At 41.5% G+C, this 26,843-nt stretch overlaps 1 protein-coding gene across 1 annotated transcript in view; it reads right to left on the bottom strand.

Annotated features, from left to right (window-relative positions):
• The window catches only part of LOC120050393 (cadherin-7-like), a 99,886-nt gene that overhangs the window by 48,928 nt on the left and 24,115 nt on the right, over positions 1-26,843 (bottom strand). The window contains exon 2 of the mRNA XM_038996981.1: positions 17,110-17,404. Within this exon, the coding sequence (XP_038852909.1) occupies positions 17,110-17,140 (31 nt within the window). The 5' untranslated portion in view covers positions 17,141-17,404. The remainder of the gene's footprint in view (positions 1-17,109; positions 17,405-26,843) is intronic.

Genomic DNA, 26,843 nt, shown 5'->3' with positions numbered 1-26,843 from the left:
AATTTCTAATTAACACAAGCACATCTCAGGGGACTTGACCTTATGAGACCTTAATAAAATAGAAGACCAGAGGATGACAATGTTGAAATAACAGTATCTGTGTGTTCTGGACAAAATGTTATCATAACTACTCAAGAACTAGGCAGGCTATTATAGGGAACAGATTCTTGCCATGTATGATCCAAACATTGATTTGATTAAATCGTGCAAATAAATTTGTACTTGACTTAATGGGAAACTAAACTTTCTCTCTCTTTCCCTCCCAAATTCAGGTTAAGTAGAGTAAGTACGTATGCATTGGTTTGAAGACATGTTTTCCTAAAAATCCAGAGATTGCATAGATAGGTCCACTGGACTCTAATGTAAAGAATAGGACATTATTGCTATTGTCTTTGGAAAATGCTTATTTACCTGTGTATGCACCCCTACACCTGATGACCACCCACAATCATACACACTCTCACAGCAACATAGTGAATGCAGCCTGATGACTTGACAAAAAGATGCATACATCTCACAAATGAAGCCTGGGTTCGCTGAGGAAAACAGTGTTTCAAGGTATTTAGACCAACTGCCTGAACATTTGTTATACTTACAAATCAGATAGTCTGTTATTGGCCCAGTCGAAGTAAGTGACTCAATTAGCAACATTTTACGACGCTGTCCACCTTTTTATCTGAGGCCTCTGCCATGCTCTCGCCACAACATAATGATGGTCAATAAAGTAAAGTAGTTACAACATGTCACTTTCCATTCAGCGCAAACTAATGAATAGTGGGTGAAGTTTCCCTACTGGGAGAAAACCACAGCTGCCTCTTATTCAATGCTTTGGTTCCCAGTTTAAGATGAGGAGTCAGAACATGTCAGCCGAGAAGCTGGTTTATTTTTAACGCCTGATGCCTTCATGTTTGTCAAAGCATCTGTCTATCGAGCTACTGTATGTGTGGATGTGTGGATTGGATACATCCATCTTCTCCTGTTCCTAGCTGTATCCCCCTTTCCTCCATCCATTCATCCATCCATCCATCCATCTATTCATAGATTCATCAGGTTTGCTGCTAGTTTCTCCCACTGTGTAACCTTGTAGCCAATTAAAGAGCATCAACAGTGCCCCAGTGTCAGCTGTTGTGACACCTGTGAACCCTGTTTGCTGACATGCATCAGAAAGCTTGCTTCAAGCCTTCAATCCAACAGAGGTCCCTCAAACCAGGCTAGGTACAAAACAAACAAAACTTTCCCTGTTCTCTCAACTCTATCTAGCACTACCACCACAGAGACAGAAAACATGCAAGTTCTAACTTGAAAGAACAAAAACAGTCTTAAAGAATTCTGGAGAAGAAGAAGTTGTCTGTTAGAAAAAGTTGGCTAATGGCTACATTCAAACAACAACTACAACAACAACAATGGCTTACCCCAAAAACTTGAAATGTAGCCCGTGAGAAAATATGTTAAGTGTGTGCAGCCAGCAGTAAACCAAGTGAATAATCTCACTAAACAAAGATAGGCTTCACATACAATTGATATACTTATTTAATATCAGCTCTGTGCATTGGTGCCCAAGAGATATAGGCTGTGGTTAATGATGCCATGAATCCTTATTCCAGCATGTGGGGGTAAAAAAAAATGCAATGTGTTTTCTCCTCCCGACGCCTGCCGCCCGCCTGGCCAGCAGCACACATATTTCTCACAGAGCGACAGTGCTAATCCGCACGGCTATGTCGCCAGGCTGTTGTTTGTCTGCTGGGTGCCAGCCCCCCTCGCTCTATATCTCTGTTGTGCTGCACCCGTGTCATTCCTGGGGAGAGGCGATGATTAAAATCCTTCTGTCGCTATCGCGGCATGGCCCCACATCGGCATCGCACCGTGACTCCCTCAGCCTCCGGTGCTGCCGAAGCAGACGCATTGTAGCCGCCGCACATTTATCTAGCTGTCTCCCTCTCCCCAGTGCTGGAGGCAGAGGGGTAGGCCACTCTCCCTGCAAAAAGACAGGGATCCTTGACATTCGTCTTGGGAGGAGGAAATAAAAGTGTGGGGACTGGAGCACTTTGCTAGGATAGGAAACCCTCTGGCCTACCATCCGTGTGGCTATGAAAGGTAATGATGAAGGCGATGGAAACTTAAATAAGAGTGGTGTGATTTCCTCAACCTCCGGGGGTCCACCTACACCCAATTGATCCATGTAAGATGTAAGAGGGAAAAAGACCATATACACTGGGAATAGTACAACCTCCTAGCCAGGCTGTTGCCTTTTAGTTTGTTCATGAAAAGCCACCTTACAAATATTCTCTACATCTAACTTATCTTTTGAAAGATTCCAATCCAGAGTACAGATACGTATTTGAATAACAATTTATCTCACTCAAACTGTGAAAGATACACAGATTGAACTGCTATCGGCTGAGGTCTCCTGTGCATCATTCTCCACCTTGACTATACGTGATACTGTAAATTTCCCATATCTTGGTGGTCTGGGTGTGGTATAACATTCAACAATTATGTAACATTATGAGATGTAGATAACTGTGACTCATCTTCAGTAATATTACTGTTACATTGTAAAAAAAAACATTTTTGGGGGGGTGCTACTGTATATGAGAAATGTCATACGTCAAATGCTCCAGACATCTCACACAGCAAAATCGCCAGTGTTCATATCCTGGTGTAAGCAGTTTTGGTGTTGATGTGGTGTTACTTTATGAATGGAGTGAACGGCAGCTAGTGTTGCCAGTTTTACCTAGTGTTTCAGTGCAACATTTCTAGTGTTGATTCAGGTGCTAAACTAACTCTGTAAGTGTTAAATTAACACTCAATGGTGTAAAATAACCCCATTGTTGGCGTTAATAACCAGTGTTATACCAAAACCAAGCCCCTCAATATCATATTTCCCAGCATATTTTCACATCACTTTGCAAGCCAGCATAATGTGACTTGAAATAATAATGTGACTTTGGACTTCTGAGTGGCACAGTGGTCTAAGGCACTGCATATCAGTGCAAGAGGTGTCACTGGTTCAAATCCAGGCTGTATCCAGCTGTGATTGGGAGTCCCGAAGGGCGGACCACAATTGGTCCAGCGTCGTCCGGATCTGGCCGGGGTAGGCTGTTATTGTAAATAAGAATTTGTTCTTAACTGACTTACCTAGTTAAATGTAAAAAAATGAAAGCCTGATTTTGCTTGTAAACTACACGCTTCAGTCCACGGAATTATGTTAAAACCAGGCTCTCATAATAAGGCTTTATTTATTGTGTTATATTATACTTTTTTATAACATATTTGCTTAGGAGCTCACTTTATGAAGGCCACAGGACTGGACATTTATGAATGCAACAACCAAGTCTCTGTCACTAACAAATAAAGTAATGGGTGGTGACTCTACAATTTACTCGAAAGGCATTATGGGAAAGCACAGCAATTATTTTCACTGCTACGCAGCCAATACACATCTTTACGTCTCTGTGTCACCAGAGGATGTAAGCTCAACGGATAAATTATGAGTTTACTGTATTATTGTATTATTGATTTAAATACTTGGATGGCTCACAGCTTCCTCCAGCTAAATCAAGGCAAGACCGAGGTATTTATTGTTGGAGCCAAAACACAGAAAGAGAATCTGGCCTCACATTTTAATTCACGGCAATAAAGATAAAACACCAGGTAAAAAACCTAGGTGTTATTTTAGATTCTGAACTCCATTTCAAATCACACATGAGGAATGTGACCAAAATAGCTTTTTACCAGCTGAGGAACATTACCAATGTGCGGCCATTTCTCTCTCAGGCTGATACAGAGAGACTCATCCATGTTTTTATTATAAGTAGGTTTGACTACTGTAATGCTCTCCTGTCTCGTCTACCCAAGAAAGCCATTGATCAACTGCAAAACATACAGAATGCTGCAGCACGGGTACTGACCAAGACCAGACGGAGAGCACATATTACACCAGTTTTAAGGTCTCTGCACTGGCTACCTGTGAGTTTTAGAATACATATTAAGATTATTCTACTGGTTTTTAAATCAATCCACGATTGTGCACCCCAATACATGTCAGACATGCTTTTAAGTTATGTACCCAGTAGGTCCCTCAGATCCTCTTGCAGTGGCCTTAACTATCCCAAAGCCTAGGACCAAGAGGCATGGAGAGGCAGCCATTGTCACTATGCCTCTGGAATAGCCTGCCACTGAACCTGAGGGGGGCCGAAACTGTGGACATATTTATAAGAGACTCCTTTTCTAGTCTTTCAGTTTTATTGTTATTCTTTTGTTTTTAATCCTCTTATATTTGTTGTGTAGTAAATATTTATGTTTTTATTTCCTTAATTTTATTAGTTTTTTCCTGTGAAGCACATTGTGTTGCATTCCATGTCTGAAATGTGCTGTAAAAATAAAGCTTGATTTGATTTTGATTTGAAATATGCAAATAAGGCTTTACACTAAGCAATGTGTTCATTTAACACTGAAAGTGTGGATCCATATAGACATTTGACCAGTGTTAAATTGAACAATCTCAGTGTTGCTTTAACACTGGAGAATTTGCGGTGAAGGTATCAGTGAACACCATACCAGGGCACCTTTAACACTGACCTAGTGTAAAAATGTAATACAAGTGTTAAATACAAGGTATCAGTGATCACCATTACCTTTAACACAGAGTTTGTGTAACACTTTAATGCCACTGGTGTTGGAAAGTATCTGTGTTAAAAGGGCAACACTTTGAAAAGTGTAAATTCAACACTTTTTGCTGGTTGTCATATACACACTTCAAAAGTGTTAAATTGAAAACCCACAGTGTTCAATTTACCAATCGAATTTTGCTGTGCAGGGGTGAGATAAATGATTTTTGCCAAGGGTATCTCTTTCTGAGTATTATACCAAAGATATAGCCTGGTTGTATTGTACATTGCCTGGCAGAATGGTGGGAGGCCAGATTTATATCTACGCTGAGCTGTAATGTCCTCCAGTCACTGGAGTGGATAGTACAACAATCTCCCTGAGGTGATGCACAATTCTGTATGTATGTGTGTGTGTGTGTGTGTGTGTGTGTGTGTGTGTGTGTGTGGGTGTCATGATTCGAACAGATTAGAGAACACCCACAGTAGAAAGCTCCCAAAAGGCCATGCCAATATCTTAATCAGAACAGGATTACCGGGTTTTGGAACCATCTCCCAGGCTCGGTATCTGGTATCTTAGCCCTGACATAGAATGAGATGAAAGAACAGGTGGAGAGCAGCTAGACTGGCCTTGGCCTTTTTCTTTATTTGAGCATTTTACATTTAATGAAATGATCTCCTTCCTCATGACCGGAGGAGCTGAAAGAGATGACGGTGAAGCTCTAAACGCTGTCATCGCAGAAGTAGCGCCTACGTCAAATTGAAATGCACGCAGGCCCGTCTTAAATATCCCCTTTAAACATAATTAATCCTCGCGTAGACGCCTGGCCTTTCCGCTCTCTCCCGTAGTGAGGACACGGAGGTCTGAGGCAAGCAGACATGGCTGGCATCGCTGATGTGCTCGAGTGCCCATCTCTGCCTCTAAGGTGTACGAAACTATGTGTGTGTGTGTGTGTACTTGCGTGTGTGTGTTTTGCAGGGAGGAGTGCATTATTAATCCCTGTTAGTCATGGTCCATTTCTACTAATGCCATTCAAAAATGCATAATGAGTATCATAACAAACAGTAGACAGACCAGACACTCATTCATAGCTACATTTATTCATTGAGTCGTTCATCAATTAACACACACCCTTAACGCATTGCAGTGCACCACCTTTCGATTTTCACCTTCAAACTCAAGTGTGCTATTTCCTGAGCTACATTACAAAATGGATGTTTAATAAGCCACCCTCACCCACAGCAACGTATGTATTTTGCCCACATTTATACATTACATTTACAGCTTGGAAGTTATTGGAGCTATTCAGGGTTAACAACTTTTTTTCCCAAGGGCACCTTGAGGATTCAATTTGGGATTAAGATACCAAGTAAAGGGACTTGCTGGACAAAAGTGAGCCAGGATGCAAACCCTCCAAGTCCAGGTCACACGTGACGTTGTCCACCTCCCTGCCCACTACCCCTCAACCCCTTAATCGCTGGTGGTGCAGTGTTGCTGTGTAGAGTTTAATGAGTGCCTTTCAGCTCAAGCACTTTGTCAAAGTCACCCTTTCACTAAGGCACAGCCTTTTTCAACAAATGAGTGTGATTAGTAGTTTCCAGAGACATAGAAACAGTATTCACTTTTGGCCTTTTTGTCACAGGTAGCTGCATTTAAATGGATTCATATTCTTGTCAAACTAAGAACATGTCCAGTTATTCCATATGTTCTTTCTTCACCTGGCATGTAAGCCCATTTTATTTTCCCCTGCGCCAGACACAACTTGTATGATTCAGCTTTGCTGTATGCATTCCTCCATGTTGTGTCTGCAAATGTAAAGTGCATACAAATTCGGTTAAAATATGCAAAAGTTGGGCCTCCTGGGTGGCGCAGTGGTCTATGGCAACCAGAGACTCTGGGACACCAGAGACTCTGGGTTCGAGCCCAGGCTCTGTCGCAGCCGGCCGTGACCGGGAGGTCCATGGGGCGAAGCACAATTGGCCTAGCGTCGTCCGGGTTAGGGAGGGTTTGGCCGGTAGGGATATCCTTGTCTCATCGCGCACTAGCAACTCCTGTGGCGGGCCAGGTACAGTGGCGCTGACCAGGTCGCTAGGTGTACGGTGTTTCCTCCGACACATTGGTACGGCTGGCTTCCGGGTTGGATGCGCACTGTGTTAAGAAGCAGTGGGGCTTGGTTGGGTTGTGTTTCGGAGGACGCATGTCTCTCCCGAGCCCGTACAGGAGTTGTAGCGATGAGACAAGACAGTAACTACTAACAATTGGATACCATGAAGGAAAAAAATGTATGCAAAACTTAAGGTGTCCCTCAAAAGACATTTGTGATATCACTACACTGAGAGACACTGCACCACCAAGCAATACAGAATGTACCATTTCAAAACTTCCTACAATTACTGATAACAGTATTGACCAGCCTGGGAAACAACTTGGTTTATGAATATTTCCAAGAAAGAGAAGGCTCCTGTGGAGTTCTCTCACAGAACAATTCACCGCAAAAACATGAAACATAGTCCGTCTCAAAACTTTTTGCCCTCAGGAGACTGAAAAGATTTGGCATGGGTCCTGTACCCCTGTACACTGACGGTACCGGTGCCCTCTGTATATAGCCTCGTTATTGTAATTCTTATTGTGTTATTTTTATTATTACTTTTTATTTGAGCCTACTTGGTAAATATTTATATCTTCTTGAACTGCACTGTTGGTTAAGGGCTTGTAAGTAAACATTTCACGGTAAAGTCTACACTTGTTGTATTCGGCGCCTGTGGCAAATACAGTTTGATTTGATTTGTCTGGCATTCAGGTAGGACTTCGCGCTTCAGCAAACAAAGGAACAACAACAAAAATCAACTCTGAGGAAAACGTCAGCTTGACGTCGAAATGGATTAACAATGGATTAATGCTAACATAAATAATTATCTGCCTTTTTTGTTGAATGCTCCAACTCCTTTCTGCCTCGAATTTGGACGTTTTTCTTCGTAAGACCTTCACATAGTGCATCTGGCTTTCCAGGAAGTTAAAGAGCACCATTGGACCTCCTGAGTAGTACTTTTTCTTCAATGACTGTACACTACGTAGCCTCTTCAGTAATCACAACCTCTTTAAAACAATATGAAAGATCACATTTAACGATTTAAAGAGCCTACTTAGCTAATGAAACATGCATTATAGTTTGCTGCTATTAGCATGCGGGCTCCATTCTTTGAACTGGAGGAGTCTTCATGAAATAACTATGCAGACGGAGTAATGGGCAGACATGCTGCTTAAACATTACTTAAGCAAATGTCGGCTCTCGCTCTGATTGGTATTGATGTCACGAATTCCGACTTGAGACTTAATGCTGAGTTGAAGTGGTTTCGTTAACTTTGTTAAAGATCATTGTGAGGACGCATTCAAGTAATCAAATCTCTATCAATCTTGTTCCCCACACAGGCTAATGTGCCAGGCTTCACAGCATGGCTTGACTTGACAATGCTGCAAATGTCTACTAGTTTGAAAGCACTTCCAGGGGACTGGCTGGTTGCTACTTGCCCACCCAGTGTCATAGACTCTGTTATTCAAGACATATAAGTTAATTTAATCCAAAGTGCACACTTCAAATTAGATGTGACCAAGGAACCCTGAAGATCCTCAATGAACTCAAGGAATCCCTGTAGTTCCTCAAGGAACCATTGCTAGTCAAGGGTTCATATTTGCACCTTCACTTAGTTGAGGAGTTCTTGGATGAACCTTTAATGGTTCAATGTATTAACAGGTTCCTGGAGGAAGCCTGGAGTAGAGGTGTGGCTAAGCAGGGGCGAGGATTTAAGACATTTTTGTGGGGGCCACCTGTTAGAGTAAATGTCATTCCTGTTCATCTGTTGTATTGTCATTACATTACATGTTAATGTTGAACACAGGCGTATGAGTTCCTTAAGCGCCTATGCAAATCCCAAAGTGGGAAAAGTTACCACTTTATTACAATATGTAGACAGCAATGTTAATAGTATTGATATTATATTAGAATATGCATAAATATTTACGCTAATGGGTGGTCAAAAAGAAGTATCTGAAAGCCATGCCTCCAATCTGACAGGCTGCCACCTCTACAACATGTTATTAAAAAGGTTCCGGCTTGAACCTTTACATAGGGGTTCCTCAAGGAACTTTTTTTTTAACTGGAAAGGTTCCACCGTTGTGGCAACCCAAAAGTTTATTCCAGGCACCTTTACGTCTAAGATTGTATAGAAAAAAGTTTCCATTGATTTTAACAAGTCAGTGAGTTTACTCAGAGACAGACTTATAAAACCTCAGCATGTAAGCAGATATCCCCTGGATGTGTTACTGGGAGAAAAAGATGGTGATAAGCCAAACATGATGGAACTACCCGCAAATGTCAGTTTTCTTCCAAGTGCTTTGCATGAGGCCAGCGTTCCCCACAGCGGGGCAGTGGCTAATGAGCAAGAACAACCACCTCACATCCCAACATTGGTGTGCAGATCCTTTGCTTTATATTTGTTGAATGCTCAAAAAACTATTATTGTGTTTAGAGAAAATGTATGATAGCATACTGTTTCCTTTGTCTAAAATTGCACCAAAATATGGAGAGTTGGGTGGCTAGTTTAGGTCATGCTGTATCTGCTACAATGTGAACTGACTTTGGCAAAGTATGGAAACCACTACAGTTTGATGCTTTCTTGAACAAATATCTTCAACAATTCAATTAATAACATTTAGTGATACAGTAGGTCTAGGATCCAGAATGAATGGCCAACTCTTATTCCCAACAGTCAGCAGCCTACCTGTTTTTGGGTCGACTGAGAAGTAAGGCTGTCCGCTGATGATGCTGTAGACCACCCTGGCACTGTTCCCATATGTGGGGTCATCTGCATCTGTGGCTGCCACTTGGACCACCGTTGTTCCTGCACAGACAGCATCCAATTAGGTATTAAGACAACATCAGCCATCTGTAGAGACACAGCTCTCACATCAACAGCATGTGTGACAGCATTTCTACAAGCTTACAAATGTCAATGTTATATATTCAGTATAAATCACACCTTATTCTATATAGGCTACAATCAGGAATGTACTGTACTGCAGGGTAAACATACTACTTACTACTACTTCCCTGGTGTACAATAACATTTTAATCACTGGTGCATCACATTTGTTTTTAAATCCCCATCAAAATCTGTCAGTTTAAGCTGACAAACATCGCTACAGCGGTGTTTGTCAGACCATGGGAAATCCCAAAAATCGGTCTTCTCACGAAAATGTCTGTCGTATCTGAATGGTTTTGCCCACTCTATGGACTCTCACGAACATGATGGTCTTCTGCGTTTTGCTCTACGACCCCCACAAGTGTCACGGGACTCCTCTGAAGGTAACCAGTACCGGATTAAAAAGAATCTGGAAGTATGGAGGAAGTACCCAAAAAAATACTTTAAATATGTGTAAAAAAAAATATATATATATATTTCGTGAGCTTTCTTATATCTCCAAGATATAGGTAAGACCCTTCAAAATCTTATTCCACGTATGGAATCATGTAGTAACCAAAAAAGTGTTAAACATATATATTTTTTATTTGAGATTCTTCAAAGTAGCCACCCTTTGCTTTGATGACAGCTTTGCACACTCTTGGCATTCTCTCAACCAGTTTCATGGGGTAGTCACCTGGATTGCATTTCAATTAACAGGTGTGCCTTGTTAAAAGTTAATTTGTGGAATGTATTTCCTTCTTGATTGGCGTTTGAGTCATTCATTTGTATTGTGACAAGGTAAGGGTGGTATACAGAAGATAGCCCTATTTGGTAAAAGACCAAGTCCGTATTATGGCAAGAACAGCTCAAATAAGCTAAGAGAAACGACAGTCCATCCTTACTTTAAGACATGAAGGTCAGTCAATACGGAAAATGTCAATAACTTTGAAAGTTTCTTCAAGTGCAGTCGCAAAAACCATCAAGCGCTATGATGAAACTGGCTCTTATGAGGAACGCCACAGGAAGGGAAGACTTAGAGTTACCTCTGCTGAAGAGGATAAGTTTATTGGAGTTACAGGCCTCAGAATTTGCAGCCCAAATTGATGCTTCACAGAGTTCAAGTAACAGACACATCTCAACATCAACTGTTCAGAGGAGACTGCGTGAATCAGGCCTTCATGGTCAAATTGCTGCAGAAACCACTACTAAAGGACACCAATAAGAAGAAGAGACTTGCTTTGGCCAAGAAACACGAGCAATGGACATTAGACCGGTGAAAATCTGTCCTTTGGTCTGATGAGTCCAACTTTGCGATTTTTGGTTCCAACCACCGTGAAGCATGGAGGAGAAGGTGTGATGGTGCTTTGCTGGTGACACTGTCTGTGAGACTATCATTTGTTTTTCAACAGGACAATGACCCAACACAGGCTGTGGAAGGGCTATATGATCAAGAAGGAGAGTGATGGGGTGCTGCACCAGATGACCTGACCTCCACAATCACCCGATCTCAACCCAACTGAGATGGTTTGGGATGAGTTGGACCGCAGAGTGAAGGAAAAGTCGCCAACAAGTGCTCAGCATATGTGGGAACTCCTTCAAGACAATTGGAAAGCATGCCAGGTGAAGCTGGTTGAGAGAATGCCAAGAGTGTGCAAAGCTGTCATCAAGGCAAAGGGTGGCTATTTGAAGAATCTCAAATATAAAATATATTTTGATTTGTTTAACACTTTTGATTTGTTTAATGGTGTCTTCACCATTATTCTACAATGTAGAAAATAGTAAAAATAAAGAAAATCCCTTGAATGAGTAGGTGTTCTAAAACTTTAGACCAGTAGTGTATGTACTTAAATAGCGAATGGAGAACGCTTTTCCCTGTGGTTTATTTTCATGCCAGCCAGGTAGGCTATACTCCTATTGAAAATATAAGCAATATGCTTAAGAAAATATAAGCAATATGCTTAATATTAAGAAAGTTGAGAAATAAATATTTTAGACTATAGAAAGCTCATGGGATCCTCCTCTTTTCATTAGCGGCCATTACACTGTTTTCACCCGCAATTGCATAGCCTATAGAAATGTTGCGCAACATGAGCTCCTAGGCTCTCATGAAGTGTTTGATTCGATTTTCGATTACATTTGCATTGATGTCAAAGTGATTAGAAGGAAAATAGAGTGCTGAGTACCAAGCAGTAGCACATTTGGTAGGCTAATAATGACCAGCAGCAGCATCAGAGCTTGGAGAAGCCTAATGTGGAATTTGACTGCCTTCATGACTCGTGACCGGCGGTGTGGCGGCCCTAGTTACTACATGATTCCATATGTATTATTTCATAGTTTTAATGTCTTCACTATTATTCTACAATGTAGAAAATAGTACAACTAAAGAAAAACCCTTGAATGAGTAGGTGTGTCCAAACTTTTGACTGGTATTGTATTTTTTTGTATATCTAAAGGGGTCCTAAAATCCAAAATCAAATAGCTAAATGAGCCATGTTATGACCTTCTTAAAACAATTCCATATGTCAGCTTAGAAGACACAGACACTGCTGCACAATGAACACTCTCACATATGGATACCATACACTGTTACCATTCTAAATCATATTATGGTTGCTAATTGTTATCAGTTTAGTTTATTATAATTAAGGTGCAACTTTGGTCTGTAGAAACCTGTGTAAGGTATTGGTTAGAAACGGCATAGCTGTTACGTGAATTAAAACGCATGGCTATTAATGAAAATGTACTGCGGTGACTATGAATAATGCTAGGTACTGTGATTTCCCCCAGTAGTTTGGAAACTTGCAATATAGGTTGAAAAATGTATAGCTGGTTTTAGAACTAACACAATTAATTTGATTTTAAAGTGATTGTTAATGACACTTTTAGCATGTTGATATTCCATATTTCCTAAAGCAGTTTGCCTCTACACAGCTGGACCTTAGCCATCTCTGAGCACGTCGGGAGATTACGTGGAAACAGGCCACTAGGGCCAATGGTGAGCGTTGTTACCTTCAAGTAGGTTTCGGTTTAGCTAGGGTGTGGGGGATGGTGGATGGTGGATGGGGATGGGGGATGGGCATAAGCATCTGCCTCTGGTGGTAAATGTGGCATGTTTGAATCCAGTGATAGAAAGTCATTTTACATTTTTTGTTTTAAGCCTATCCCAAACCTTTAAAAAAAATCGGAGTTAATGCCTAAACTTAACCTTAAGCATTTTGAAATCTGACGTTTGGAACAACTTTGAAATTTGACGTTTGAGAAACATGGAATAACAAGCTTGTTGGAAGGAGTGCTTTGGTCAAGGGACCGAAAGCACAAAGGTCCAGTAATCACCGCTAATCAGACAATTTACCTATATTGTTCTGTTGTGAACTATGGTCTGGCCCCTGACGGAGACTAGCATTTTATCTGTAACATACAGAACCAAGTGTACTGAGCCAGTAATCTGCCATGCAAAACAACTGGACCTCAATAGAGAGCTACTAGGAGAGCCACTGCCATTCTAGGGTTTATTTATCACAAAAGACTAATACACACTGAAATTAATGTTATATTTGCTGGGATGTTACATTACATTTTTTGTGTGAGGATGTACTAGTCCATCAAGGAAAGTAAGTCTCAGAATTTGCGTTATTGGTGATCTTGAAGCTGAGGCCCATTTCTGATTTGACAAAGACGCAATTATCAACCGTTGACATAGGAGACGTAACCTTGGAATAAAAACAATGTTTCCCACAAGTGTGCCCTTTTCTGTTGAGCATGGTCAGATGAATAGGCTGCTTTATGTTTGTATATTTCACTTTAATAGCCATGCATCTCTGCTGGTGTCTTAGGCACTTTCCTTTATGTGTTACAGTATGGGCCTGTCTTACAAAGTAGGTTATATTTTATTTTGCATCAAACACCCTTATAAAAAAAACACTTTCTTGCATGAGCCATATTTTACGTACTCTTACAGAATGACGTGATTATGGAAATGGAAGATTAGGTCGGCGTATTTCCAGTCATAAACCAGAATTAACAGGCGCTGGTCCTGAATTTGAGCAATATAATAAAAAATGTCTCGGTGGACAGGTTATCATCAAGCTAGTTCTATGTGGACCCCCAAGATTATATCATCACGTCTTAGTCGTGGCAGGATATATTACCATTTTTTTTTTTTTAAACAAGGTCAATCAATGCCTCTATGTTAGAGAGCTGTGCTGTGGTATTCACAATTCTTATCACTACACAGTTGCAGTAAGCTAAAACTAATTTAGGTTATCCCTCAATGGTTCTTTCAGATGTCTATTTTGTGTTTTCTGTGGTGTATCTGTACTGATACCCAGGCTAGAGGAAATTGGTTGCGAAACACTGTAATATTTATAGCAGTCAAGGTCACGAATAAGAATAGCCAGCCTTCAAGAGTGGTTGTCCAAAACGGATAAACATCCTCACATCAGAATATATTACACGGTTCCTCTCGATGCAGCTGTCATGTGCCTGTCTGTGTCACTTCACTTTTTGTCTGTCTTCATTTGTGTGACTGATCAATTTCTCATATTTTCATTTATTTCCAGTGAATAGGAACAAAACAGGGGTTCCTAATCACGTCTGCATCTCAGGGTGAGCGATTGTCATCTGACAGTAATGAAAATAAATGTAGCAGCATGTCTAATTTGAATGGCCGACAGGTATTCATCAAAGCTTTACAGACACAAGACTGGATTCAACAGCCACCATAAATACTCATCTCCAAGTAAACATGATCCAAGTATCCAAATTGTAAGCTATATGTTTTGCATTGTTATGGCTTGTACCTTTTTATACTTAGTTGAACAAAATGTGTATGAGAAAGAAGATAAGTATTGACTTCTCGTCTACTTAACGTAACATATACTAAAGACTTACCGTTAGAGTAAACTTTCACCAGCGAAGCTTAAAAAGTTCAAAAGGTAAGCGTACTGTACATTAGTGCAACATGCTGACAAAGGTAACATAATCAGCAAAGTATGAGAGTGGTAAGAAATGTTTGTAGCAACTCTGTTCCTCTCTAATACAAAACGGATTTGAGTGTGGGTGTGACTGATGATTAGATATTACAAAAGCTATATTCAAAACCTGCAGTTTAAGCTCACCAACTTTGCAACTCCTTGATGAGTATTCAACATTGGTGCCCATGATTAAGTTGATTATATTCCTGCACGTTCACACCTGCTCCCGTCCGCTTGAGATAAGCAGGGATTGTTGCACGGAGACTAGTTGAACTTTATTTGTAATTGGCGTGTGAAAATGAATGACAAAATCCGAAGAAAGACAAACCCGTAATGGCCCTGCTGTGCCCAGGATATGCCTTTTGGTAGGTGCTAATGCTCTGATCCATACAATCTCACTGAGCCACACTGGTACTGTAATCAATGGGCTCCATAATTCCATCTTACATTTCCTTTGGCTTTCCAGAAATCTCAAATCACAGGGAAATAATAATTTGAAATGAACTGTCTTCCGAGTTCTTATCCATGTCACCTGAAACCAAAGCACCCCTTTCGTTTTCTCTTCCAGAATTAACTGACTATTCCATCCTTGATCTTGGAAGATCCTGAATTAGACAAGAACAATGACAGGTGGATAAAGGAGTGGTGGGTGGTACATTTCTACGAGGCGGTGGCCTTGGCCTGACATTACATTCCCCTAAGCCCTCCATCAGCTCCCGGGGAACGTCTGTCTGACGTGTAGACCTGAGACCCGTGCCTTGGCTGCTCAGAGGTTGTCAAACAGCCAAATGTCTTCAAGCTCCTCTTTTCCATCATTTGACATCCCGAGGCGTGATTAAGACAAAGTATTCCTAGATCCGCGGGCCATAAGGGCTACCATGTGTACGAGACAAGCAACTACCATCTAATTGCTTTAATTAATTAAATTCATGATTTCCTCTAAATTGAACCAATTCATTACAGGTAGCCGGTCTACGCCCATTAATGATTTAAACACATTTATGAAGGAGTTATGGAGGACAAGGGGTGCCTGGCCCACTCCTGTACTATAAATTGCCCTGAGCAGATATTTACAAAGAGCGGGATGTATAATTCACACGCTGTTCTAACAACTTCAGATGAAGACCATGGCGATGTAAATAAGCCAGAGAGTGTGACCCGGCCTATTGGTGTTCGGAGCGCTTCCTTTACTGCAGATGAAGTGCTCAGTTGCTCTACCTCTCTTATCTCCCGTTGGACACGAGCCACCTAGCCCTTGTAGTGGAATCCTCTAGTTCCTTAAGCCAGAGCCCCTGTATCCAACCCCCCCCCCCCCCCCCCCGTTGACTCTGGGCTGCTTAATCCTTATAAGATCTCAGTGCCTATGTCATAAATGTTATGAGCAAAGCACTGCATTGGCCTGGAAAATACTCCTATCACTGCCAGTAAACGCCTAGCATAGGCTCCATTTTGACTTTACACCAGACAGTCTCTCCATGTATCCACTTGTTTGCATCTCTGCCTATCAGCCTGAGGAAGATACAACACGTAGATGCAATGTTCTGCTGTCTCTGGGTCTACATGATAAGAATATTGAGGTTGGTGTGTTTGTGCCTGTCATATCACTTAACCCTGAAGATTGGGAGACATTGTCTGCCACTTGGCGTGTGGAGCCTCTTATTCCTCTCCCTGGCAGATTGTCACATGAATTTTAAATGGAGGCTTAATCCACATTTCCCATTCCGACAGGATTGGCTCACGGTGTCCCCAGGCACTGTGCGGTAAGCTTTTGTTTCCGTGGCGAAGCACCTCGCGAGGTGCTCCGTTACATGTCCTGTTGGATTTGAATAATCTGCCATCTCTGAACTCGCTAGATTCATTGCTCAACATTGGGGTTTCGGGTCTGTTTGTATAAGCAGATATTTCACTGCTTTCATCGTTCAAACTAGCAATGATCTTTTTGGGGGGGGCTCATGAGGTTGTTCACTATTTTAGGTATAAAACCACATCTAAACAATGCACAATGGGAACCGCTTAAAGGAACTAACCAGTTGTAGTAATTACTTTGTAAAGGGTCAGATTAGATTTTGGAGCTTTTAAAACCACAGTGTTTTGAAACTGCAACAGTTAGTGAAAACACTAGAAAGAAAACCTCTGTGTGTGGAAAAGGACCCTCTTCAGTTGTGGCTATGACAATCATGCACAGTCTGACAGACAAATGAGTGCCACAGATTCAGTTCCATGTTTATAATAAAGCGTAGACTGTGTTCATTAATATAGATGAAGCGAGAGAGATGAGAGACAGAGAGAGATAAATGTAGGATGCTGCAGATTGTGGTGGGTAAATGCGATAGAGAGAGAGACAGAGAGACGGAGACAGATAGAAATAGAGAGAGCGAGAGCGAGAGAGAGAGGGTGAGAAAGAGGTAGAGAGAGAGAGAGAATCAGAGGCAGATTACAGGCAGACATACAGACATCAATATCAAAATCACATACAGACTGACAGATAGACAGACAGAGACGAGGACAGAGGACTGGGGACAAACAAACAGAGAGAGAGAGAGAGAGAGGCTGAGAAAGAGGCTTACCCAGTGCTGACATCTCTGGTACCCCGGCCATGTAGGGTCCATCCAGAAACTTGGGCTCGTTGTCATTGATGTCCTGGACCTTGACAACAAACTCTGACCTGGGCTCCACAGGGATGTTAGTGAGCCGGTCCACGGCCTGGGCCTGCAGGGTGTAATAGGCCTGCTCCTCCCGGTCCAAACGCTTAGTGGCGTGGATGTCCCCCGTGTTCTCGTCGATGGTGAAGATGGAGGTGGAGCCCTCCCCGGAGAGCACGTACTTCACTTTGCCGTCCCCTTTGTCTACGTCCGAGTGGAGCTGTAATTGGAGACCAGAGATAATGTCAGTCAGTAGAAAGGAGATGTTCAAAAGGATTGGTGACATATAAAAACAAATCCAATGATATACCATTATGATCGATCCATCATGTACATCTGTGTCATTTCAAATAGGTTCAACGTTTTTCCTGGGCAGAAACATTGTGCTGAATAAACACACACCAACAACAAAAAAATAAGTGAACAAAGTGCACATTGTTTGTAAAACAGGATACCAGAAGTCTCAAAGCTCTGTGAGCATGGCTGTATGCAATAGAAATGTATTCTAATAAGCAGTCTGGTGGGAATATGGAGAGTGTCGCATAGTGTTAGCACAATTCTGTAGGATAAGAAGCCCAGACCTGCCCAGGGATTACAGTGTAGTTACATTTGAAACAGGGTTATTTCCCAAGCACTTCACTTCAAGAAAACAACAACTTCATTTGACCAGGACCCATAGGGCTCTGGTCAAAAGTAGTGGACAATGTAGGGAATAGGGTGTCATTTGGGATGCAACAAAGGTTTAACAGATCCATGTTGTATCCCAGCGGGCGTCTGGTAGTATCATTTTTGTTTCCAAGTCAATAGGTGTATCAAATGATTGCCTGGATATCGCCGCGGGCTTAATGTATGTTTTATATATCCAATAGAGCTTCCGACGGACACCAAATGTATTTTATTAATGGATTCCATCAGGCTGTTGATGAATGGCATGTCTGGGGCATAATGATGGTATTGGTTGCATGGGCATGCCTCTTGACACTCCAATAGGGAAGCCATTTGTTTATTCACCATCCCCTGCTGTCAGGAGCAAACTTGAGGTAAATTGTCAACTGCAGTGGATAGTCAACATTTAATCTTGAGCAAGCCATCGATGACAGTGTGTTCAGGTAAATACCACGGTCAGGAAGGACAAAGCTGACAGCCCACAAAGCATGTAACTGAACGTCAGGGGTCAACTGACTGCAGTATGTAGTCGCTCTCAAAACTGGGTTGTTAGCTTTACGCTTGGCTTTTTTTGCCCAATGGGCTTCAAGTGTTTCACTTTGAATCTATTCAGAAGTGAGTATATTACATAAAATGTGTGTGCCACAGTAGGTCCTGTTAAAAAGTGTATCCCTGTAGAATACCACTTCCTTCCTTTAATCTAACCTGTTTTTTAACCGTCATTGCTCATTTTCAGGTGCTATTTCAAACGCCTACTGTTATTATGTCGAACTTTAATCGAGCACCATAGTTGCTTCTCTTGCAAAAATGTATATATCATCCTATCTTTGCCTCCCTTGAGATGAACAGAACTCAGTATGCTCCGCAGCCCAGTACAGCAGTGTAACTTAAAAACACACTGCCGGCAGCGACACAGCGAGAGTACGATAGGGTGAGCGGAACAGAGCAGAAAAACTCCAGTGAAATCAATGCTGACACTTATCGCCACTTTGTATGCAGACAGTCCTCCTGGGGCAATCACGTTTGCTTTGTGTTTACTTGTTTACCTCGGAGCGTTAAAAAGACTGCAATTGGCCAAACTTTAAGAAAAAACTGCGTCACCCCATGGCCATATCTCACCTGTTATTATACACATTACGATGTATGGCACATTTCCATCACAATCACTAAGAGGCTGTTTGTTTTGAATGGTTCTGGTGCTGCTTAATGGGGTTTTAATCTTTGCTGTATTGTTCAGTCACAGTGTGTTAGCACTGTTATTATTGCGCTGGCCATGTCTCTTTTCTTCCTCCCTGTTTGACTGACGTACTTAGTAGAAAACGACAAAGACGACTGGAAACCTTGGAAGAAGAAAATAAGACATATTTTTTAAGAAATAAATAAATGAAATCCCAGATACATGTTTCAAGCTTTGTATTTCCCCCTCTCTCAGGAGGAGAGAGAGAGAGAGTTTTATTCTATTTAATGGACTGTGTACACACAGTTTTGAGTCAGGCGCAAATACAAATTCCATACCCAGAAACAACACTGGCAACACTGGCTCTGGTACACCGAAACAGCCTATTGGCTACTGCTGCTACTAAGGAGCACCGCGGTTTGAACGGTTGAGTTTAATGGGGTTTCCACGAGGGCAGTAACACGTTCACAAATAGACCAAAATAAAACCTGTAAAGAAACAACATTGGTTGATCTGGCTGTGTTTTATGCTTGTGGGCTACTGTAATACACTTCTTTATGTTGTGAGGAAGTATATGATGTAAAAGAAATGCTGTCTTAGTTGTAGCCTACCAAATCAAACTAGGTACTGAAATGTATCAAAAGTGTATAATTATCAGGGGACAGTCCTTACAACATTGTTTTCTTACATTAGTAGGAATGTACAGAATAAGGAAGATGTTATTGAGTGCAGTACTATGCTCTAGCTTATTTTGTCAATGCATTATTGCAACAATAACGCAACTGCTTCTGCCGGTGCAATGCCTAAAACAATATATGATGCCCATCGGGGGTTTGATTGTGAAGTACAACATGTTATACTACCAAACATAATACTCAGGGTGAAGAAAAACTGTCAAGTGTAAAGGAAAGGGAGAGAGGTCCTTTTTCACCACAAAAGGAGCTAAAAATGCAGGCGAGAGAGCATCAATGCACACTCCAGCTCTTGCTGTGCTGAGCTTTTCATTTATTCACTTCACCCCTGGTCCTGGTGAGTAGCCATGGTGATCCCTGCCTCTGCTCTGAGAAGGCCTCAGTGTGTTCACCCACCGCCCTACCCCCCCCCCCCCCCCCCTCTAAGGAGCATTAGAGACCATGATCCTCTCTAGTTCCCTCTGCCTTTGTTCGGGAGTAGCTATGTAGTTACCATGCCTCTGCTTAGAAAAGCACAAACTCACACCACACGCCTGTAAACAAAACACATACATGTTGAAAAACACATAATTACTGCATGAACAATCTCATTACAATAATTTCACAGCCAACATCTGCTTCATTAGCAATGTACCTGTATATACAGTAAATATATACACATAAAGGAAACAGCCAGTGAAGAACTGGTATATGGACGGTAATTAACAAAAACATGTCATGTAAAAGCTAGACTATGCATTCATTTAGGTACCATTCTGGGTCCTTAGACTTGTATGTGTAATGAAGGAGTACTGGTAGCACCAATAAGCTCTGGGAAAAGGGGAGCCGATACTGGAATTAGTGTTTCATTATAATTTCTTATTTACTCTGTAAGTGCCAAATCCTTAGATGTAATTGGAACTCATTGCATTGTTTGTTCATTGGATGTGTCTCCGATTAGGTTTAACCATGTTTAAAAAAACAATATGAAAAGTAACTATCAACCACCCAAAAACCCTAGAAAAATAAAGCAATCTACCAGGGGTAACAGGTTGCTACAGCATCTTCGAACAACAGCAAGCTTGTGTAAATTGTAACTAAACAGCATGGAGCATACCACAGTGTTGGTGCGACTGTATTTACCAATGACTGTATATACTGTATGAATGGACAGAGCCTTTAATCAAGCCATCTATTATGTCACACCATTCATTCCTATGTGAATTCTCAACAGTACATTGATGCCAAATGAAGTCGGGTAAGTTGGCGTCTCATGCTGACATAACATGCGCAGTTTGAGCTACTCCAGGAAGTGACGCTGAAAGCTCTCAGTGCTGCCCCCTCTCATTGAGTCATTGAAGTTGAAGGCAGACCAGGGTACTGTAGGCTGCCATTGGCAACTCAATTATTCTTAGAACTTGTTCTGTGTGCGATTTTAAAATAATTGGTTCAATGGCATATATCTGGTGTATTAGAAGCAATAATTGGTACCATGATTGTCTTCAAAAATGTTCTGTTTACACGAAGATTGACCATGACGATTGCCATTTTTCCATTCACTATAATGGGGATCCTGTTGTCTGCTATTAATGCCTGCAGTAAGACGGTCGGCCTTGAACTTCCGTGGCATCAATCAAATCAAATCAAATTAGAACTGTCACATCCTTCGTAAACATCAGGTGTAGACTAACATTTTGTTGTGTTACAGCCTGAATTTAAAATCAAATAAATTGAGATGTTTTTGTCACTGGGCTACATACAATACCTCATAATGTCAAAATGAAATTCCGTTTTTTTAAATTATATGCTGAAATGTCTTGAGCCAATAAGTATTCAACCCCTTCGTTATGGCAAGCCTAAATAAGTTCAGGAGTAAAAATTTGCATAACAACTCACATAATTAGTGGACTCACTATCTGTGCAATAATAATGGTTAACATGATTGATTTGTGAATGACTACCTCATCTCTGTACCCCAGACGTACAATTATCTGTAAAGTCCCTCACTCGAGGAAGTGAATTTCAGACACAGATTCAACATCGAAGACCAGGGAGGTTTTCCAATGCCCGGCAAAGAAGGGCACCTATTGGTAGATGGGTAAAAAATGTAAAAGCAGACATTGAATATCCCTTCAAGCATGGTGTTGTTATTAATTACACTTTGGATGGTGTATCAATACACACAGTCACAATAAAGTGACAGGGATCCTTCCTAACTCAGTTGCCGGAGAGGAAGGAAACCAGTCAGGGACTTCACCATGAGTCCAACGGTGAAATTAAAACAGTTACAGAGTTTAATGGCTGTGATAGTAGAAAACTGAAGATGGATCAACCACATTGTAGGTACTTCACAATACTAACCTAATTGAAAGATTAAAAAGAAGGAAGCCTGTACAGAATAAACACATACCAAAACATGCATCATGTTTTCAACATGGCACTAAAGTAATACTGCAAAAAAATGTGGAAAGCAATTCACTTTTTGTCCTGAATAGAAAGTGTTATGTTTGGGGCAAACACAAAAGAACACATTATTGAGTACCACTCTCCATATTTTCAAGCATAGTGGTGGTATGCTTGTAATCGTTAAGGACTGGAGCTAAGCACAGGCAAAGCTCATAGGAAAACTTGGTACAGTCTGCTTTCCACCAGAAACTGAGAGATTAATTTACCTTTCAGCAAGACAATAACATAAAACACAAGGCCAAATCTACACTGGAGTTGTTTACCAAGAAGATAGTGAATTTTCCTGAGTGGTTGGTTACAGTTTTGACTTAAATATATTTGAAAATCTACGGCAAGACCTGAAAATGTTTGTCTAGTAATAATCAACAATCAATTTGATAGAGCTTGAAGAATTTTGAGAAGAATAACGGGCAAATGTTGCACAATCCAGGTGTGGAAAGCTCTTAGAGAATTACCCAGAAAGACTGACAGCTGTAGTCGCTGCCAAAGGTACTTCTGCAAACTATTGACTCAGGGGTGTGAATAATTATGTACAGTTGAAGCCGGAAGTTTACATACAGTACACCTTAGCCAAATACATTTAAACTCAGGTTTTCACAATTCCTGACATTTAATCCAAGTAAAAATTCCCTGTCTTAGGTCAGTTAGGATCACCAATTCATTTTAAGAATGTGAAATGTCAGAATAAAAGTAGAGAGATTGATTTATTTCATCTTTTATTTATTTCATCACATTCAAAGTGGGTCAGAAGTTTACATACACTCGATTAGTATTTGGTAGCATTGCCTTTAAATTGTTTAACTTGGGTCAAACGTTTCGGGTAGCCTTCCACAAGCTTCCCACAATAAGTTGGGTGAATTTTGGCCCATTCCTCCTGACAGAGCTGGTGTAACTGAGTCAGGTTTGCAGGGCTCCTTTCTCACACACGCTTTTTCAGTTCTGCCCACAAATGTTCTATAGGATCGAGGTCAGGGCTTTGTGATGGCCACTCCAATACCTTGACTTTGTTGTCCTGAAGCCATTTTGCCACAACTTTGGAAGTATGCTTAGGGTCATTGTCCATTTGGAAGACCCATTTGCGACCAAGCTTTAACGTCCTGATGGATGTCTTGAGATGCTGCTTCAATATATCCACATAATGTTCCTGCCTCATGATGCCATCTATTTTGTGAAGTGCACCAGTCCCTCCTGTAGCAAAGCACCCCCACAACATGATGCTGCCCCCCCCGTGCTTCACGGTTGGGATGGTGTTCTTCGGCTTGCAAGCCTCCCCCTTTGTCCTCCAAACATAGCAATGGTCATTATGGCCAAACAGTTATATTTTTGTTTCATCAGACCAAAGGACATTTCTCCAAAAAGTACGATCTTTGTCCCATGTGCAGTTGTAGTCTGGCTTTTTTATGGCGGTTTTGGAGCAGTGGCTTCTTCCTTGCTGAGCGGTCTTTCTGGTTATGTCGATATAGGACGATATAGGAGGTTTTACTGTGGATATAGATACTTTTGTACCTGTTTCCTCCAGCATCTTCACAAGGTCCTTTGCTGTTGTTTTGGGATTGATTTGCACTTTTCGCACCAAAGCATGTTCATCTCTAGGAGACAGAACGCGTCTCCTTCCTGAGCGGTATGACGGCTGCGCGGTCCCATGGTGTTTATACTTGCGTACTATTGTTTGTACATTTGTGGAATGGTTGAAAAACGAGTTTTAATAACTCAAATCTAAGTGTATGTAAACTTCCGACTTCAACTGTAAATGAGATACACTACATGACCAAAAGTATATGGACACCTGCTTATCGAACATCTCATTCCAAAATCATAGGCAATAATATGGAGTTGGTCACCCCTTTGCTGCTATAACAGTCTCTACTCTTCTGGGAAGGCTTTGCACTAGATGTCAGAACATTGCTGCGGTGACTTGCTTCCATTCAGCCACAAGTGCATTAGTGAGGTCAGGCACTGATGTCGGGTGATTAGGCCTGGCTCGCAGTCGTCGTTCCAATTCCTCATAAAGGTGTTCGATGGGGTTGAGGTCAGGGCTCTGTGCTGGCCAGTCAAGTTCTTCCACACCGATCTCAACAAACCATTTCTGTATGGACCTCGCTTTGTGCACAGGGGCATTGTCATGCTGAAACAGGAAAGGGCATTCCCAAAATTGTTCCCACAAAGTTGGAAGCACAGAATCATCTGGAATGTCATTGTATGCTGTAGCATTAAGCTTTCCCTTCACTGGAACTAAGGGGCCGAGCCTGAACCATGAAAAACAGCCCAGACCATTATTCCTCCACAACCAAACTTTACAGTTGGCACTTTGCATTGGGGATGGTATCATTCTCCAGGCATCCTCCAAACCCAGATTTGTCCGCCGGACTGCCAGATGGTGAAGCGTGATTCATCACTCCAGATAATGCAATTTTTACTCGCAACCTGCTTCAGCACTTGTAGGTTGCATTCTGTGAGCTTGTGTGGCCTACCACTTCGCAGCTGACCCATTGTTGCTCCTAGACATTTCAACTTCACAATAACAGCACTTGCAGTTGACCGGGGCAGCTCTAACGAGGCAGAAATTTGACTAACTTGACTTGTTGAAAAGGTGGCATCCTATGACAGTGCCATATTGAAAGTCACTGAGCTCTTCAGTGAAGCTATTATACTGCCAATGTTTGTCAATGGAGATTGCAGGGCTGTGTACTCGATTTTATACACCTGTCAGCAAAGGATGTGGCTGAAATAGCGGAATCCACTAATTTGAAGGGGTTTCCACATACTTTCGTATATATAGTGTATTTCTGTAAATGTGCTAACATTTTTTAAAACATGTTTTTACTTTGTCATTTTGAGGTATTGTGTATAGATGGGTGATTATAAAAAAGTTTGATCCATTTTGAATTCAGGTTGTAACAAAACAAAATGTGGAAAAAGTCAATAGGTATGAATACTTTCTGAAGGCACTGTATATACAGGGAGTACCAGTATTGAGTCTTTGTGCAGGGGTAAGAGGTAATTGAGGTAGATGTACACCACCGGTCAAAAGTTTTAGAACACCTACTCACTCAAGGGTTTTTCTTTATTTTCACTATTATTCTACAATGTAAATAACAGTAAAGACATCAAAACTATGAAATAACACATGAAATAATGTAGTAACCCAAAAAGTTTGAGTGACTACATGAGATTCTTCAAATAGCCACCCTTTGCCTTGACGACAGCTTTGCACACTCTTGGCATTCTCTCAACCAGCTTCACTTGGAATGCTTTTCCTTCACTCTGTGGTCCGACATCAAAAACCATCTCAAGTTGGTTGAGGTCGGGGGATTGTGAAAGCCAGGTCATCTGATGCAGCACTCCATCACTCTCCTTCTTGGTAAAATAGCCCTTACACAGCCTGCAGGTGTGTTGGGTTATTGTCCTGTTGAAAAACAAATGATAGTCCCACGAAGCGCAAACCAGATGGGATGGCATATCGCTGCAGAATGCTGTGGTAGCCATGCTGATTAAGTGTGCCTTGAATTCTAAATAAATCACTTACAGTGTCACCAGCAAAGCACGCCCACACCATAACACCTCCTCCTCCATGCTTTATGGTGGGAACCACACATGCAGAGATCATCCATTCACCTACCCTGTATCTCACAAAGACACGGCGGTTGGAACCAAAAATCTCCAATTTGGACTCCAGACCAAAGGACAGATTTTGACCAGTCTAATGTCCATGGCTCGTGTTTCTTGACCCAAGCAAGTCTCTTCTTATTATTGGTGTCATTTAGTAGTGGTTTCTTTGCAGCAATTTGACCATGAAGGCCTGATTCACACAGTCTCCTCTGAACAGTTGATGTTGAGATGTGTCTGTTACTTGAACTCTGTGAAGCATTTATTTGGGCTGCAAATTCTGAGGCTGGTAACGTCAATGAACTTATCCTCTGCAGCAGAGTCTGGGTCTTCCATTCCTGTGGTGGTCCTCATGAGAGCCAGTTTCATCATAGCGCTTGATGGTTTTTGCGACTGCACATGAAGAAATGTTCAAAGTTCTTGAAATGTTACATATTTACTGACCTTCATGTCTTAAAGTAATGGTGGACTGTTGTTTCTCTTTGCTTATTTGAGCTGTTCTTGCCATAATACGGACTTGGTCTTTTACCAAATAGGGCTATCTTCTGTATACCCCCCTACCTTGTCACAACACAACTGATTGGCTCAAACGCATTAAGAAGGAAATAAATTCCGCAAATTAACTTTTAACAAGGCACACCTGTTAACCTCTTGAGCCTATGGGGGGTGCTATTTCGATCTTGGAAAAATGAGTTCCCAAATTAAACTGCCTCGTACTCAATTCTTGCTCGTACAATATGCATATTATTATTACTATTGGATAGAAAACACTCTCTAGTTTCTAAAACCGTTTGAATTATTTCTCTGAGTGAAACAGAACTCATTCTGCAGCACATTTCCTGTCAGGGAGTGAGATTTCAGAAATCGAGGTCCCTGTTCTAGGGTCAGTTTATAAGTCCCCATGCAAGCTATGGGGCTACATGCACTGCATACGTCTTCCTCTAGATGTCAGTAAGCGGTGAGAATTTGAATGGAGTCGATTGCGCAATCTGGGACCTTATATAAGACCGTGGAACGGAAGGACCGTCCTTTTCAACAGTGCGCCTGACGCATGAAGACATCACAATGGCGTC

The sequence above is a fragment of the Salvelinus namaycush genome, chromosome 7, assembly GCF_016432855.1.
Source record: "Salvelinus namaycush isolate Seneca chromosome 7, SaNama_1.0, whole genome shotgun sequence".
NCBI classification, from domain to species: domain Eukaryota; kingdom Metazoa; phylum Chordata; class Actinopteri; order Salmoniformes; family Salmonidae; genus Salvelinus; species Salvelinus namaycush.
Note: the sequence above shows the minus strand (reverse complement) of the source record. Positions and strands in the feature narration are given on the sequence as shown.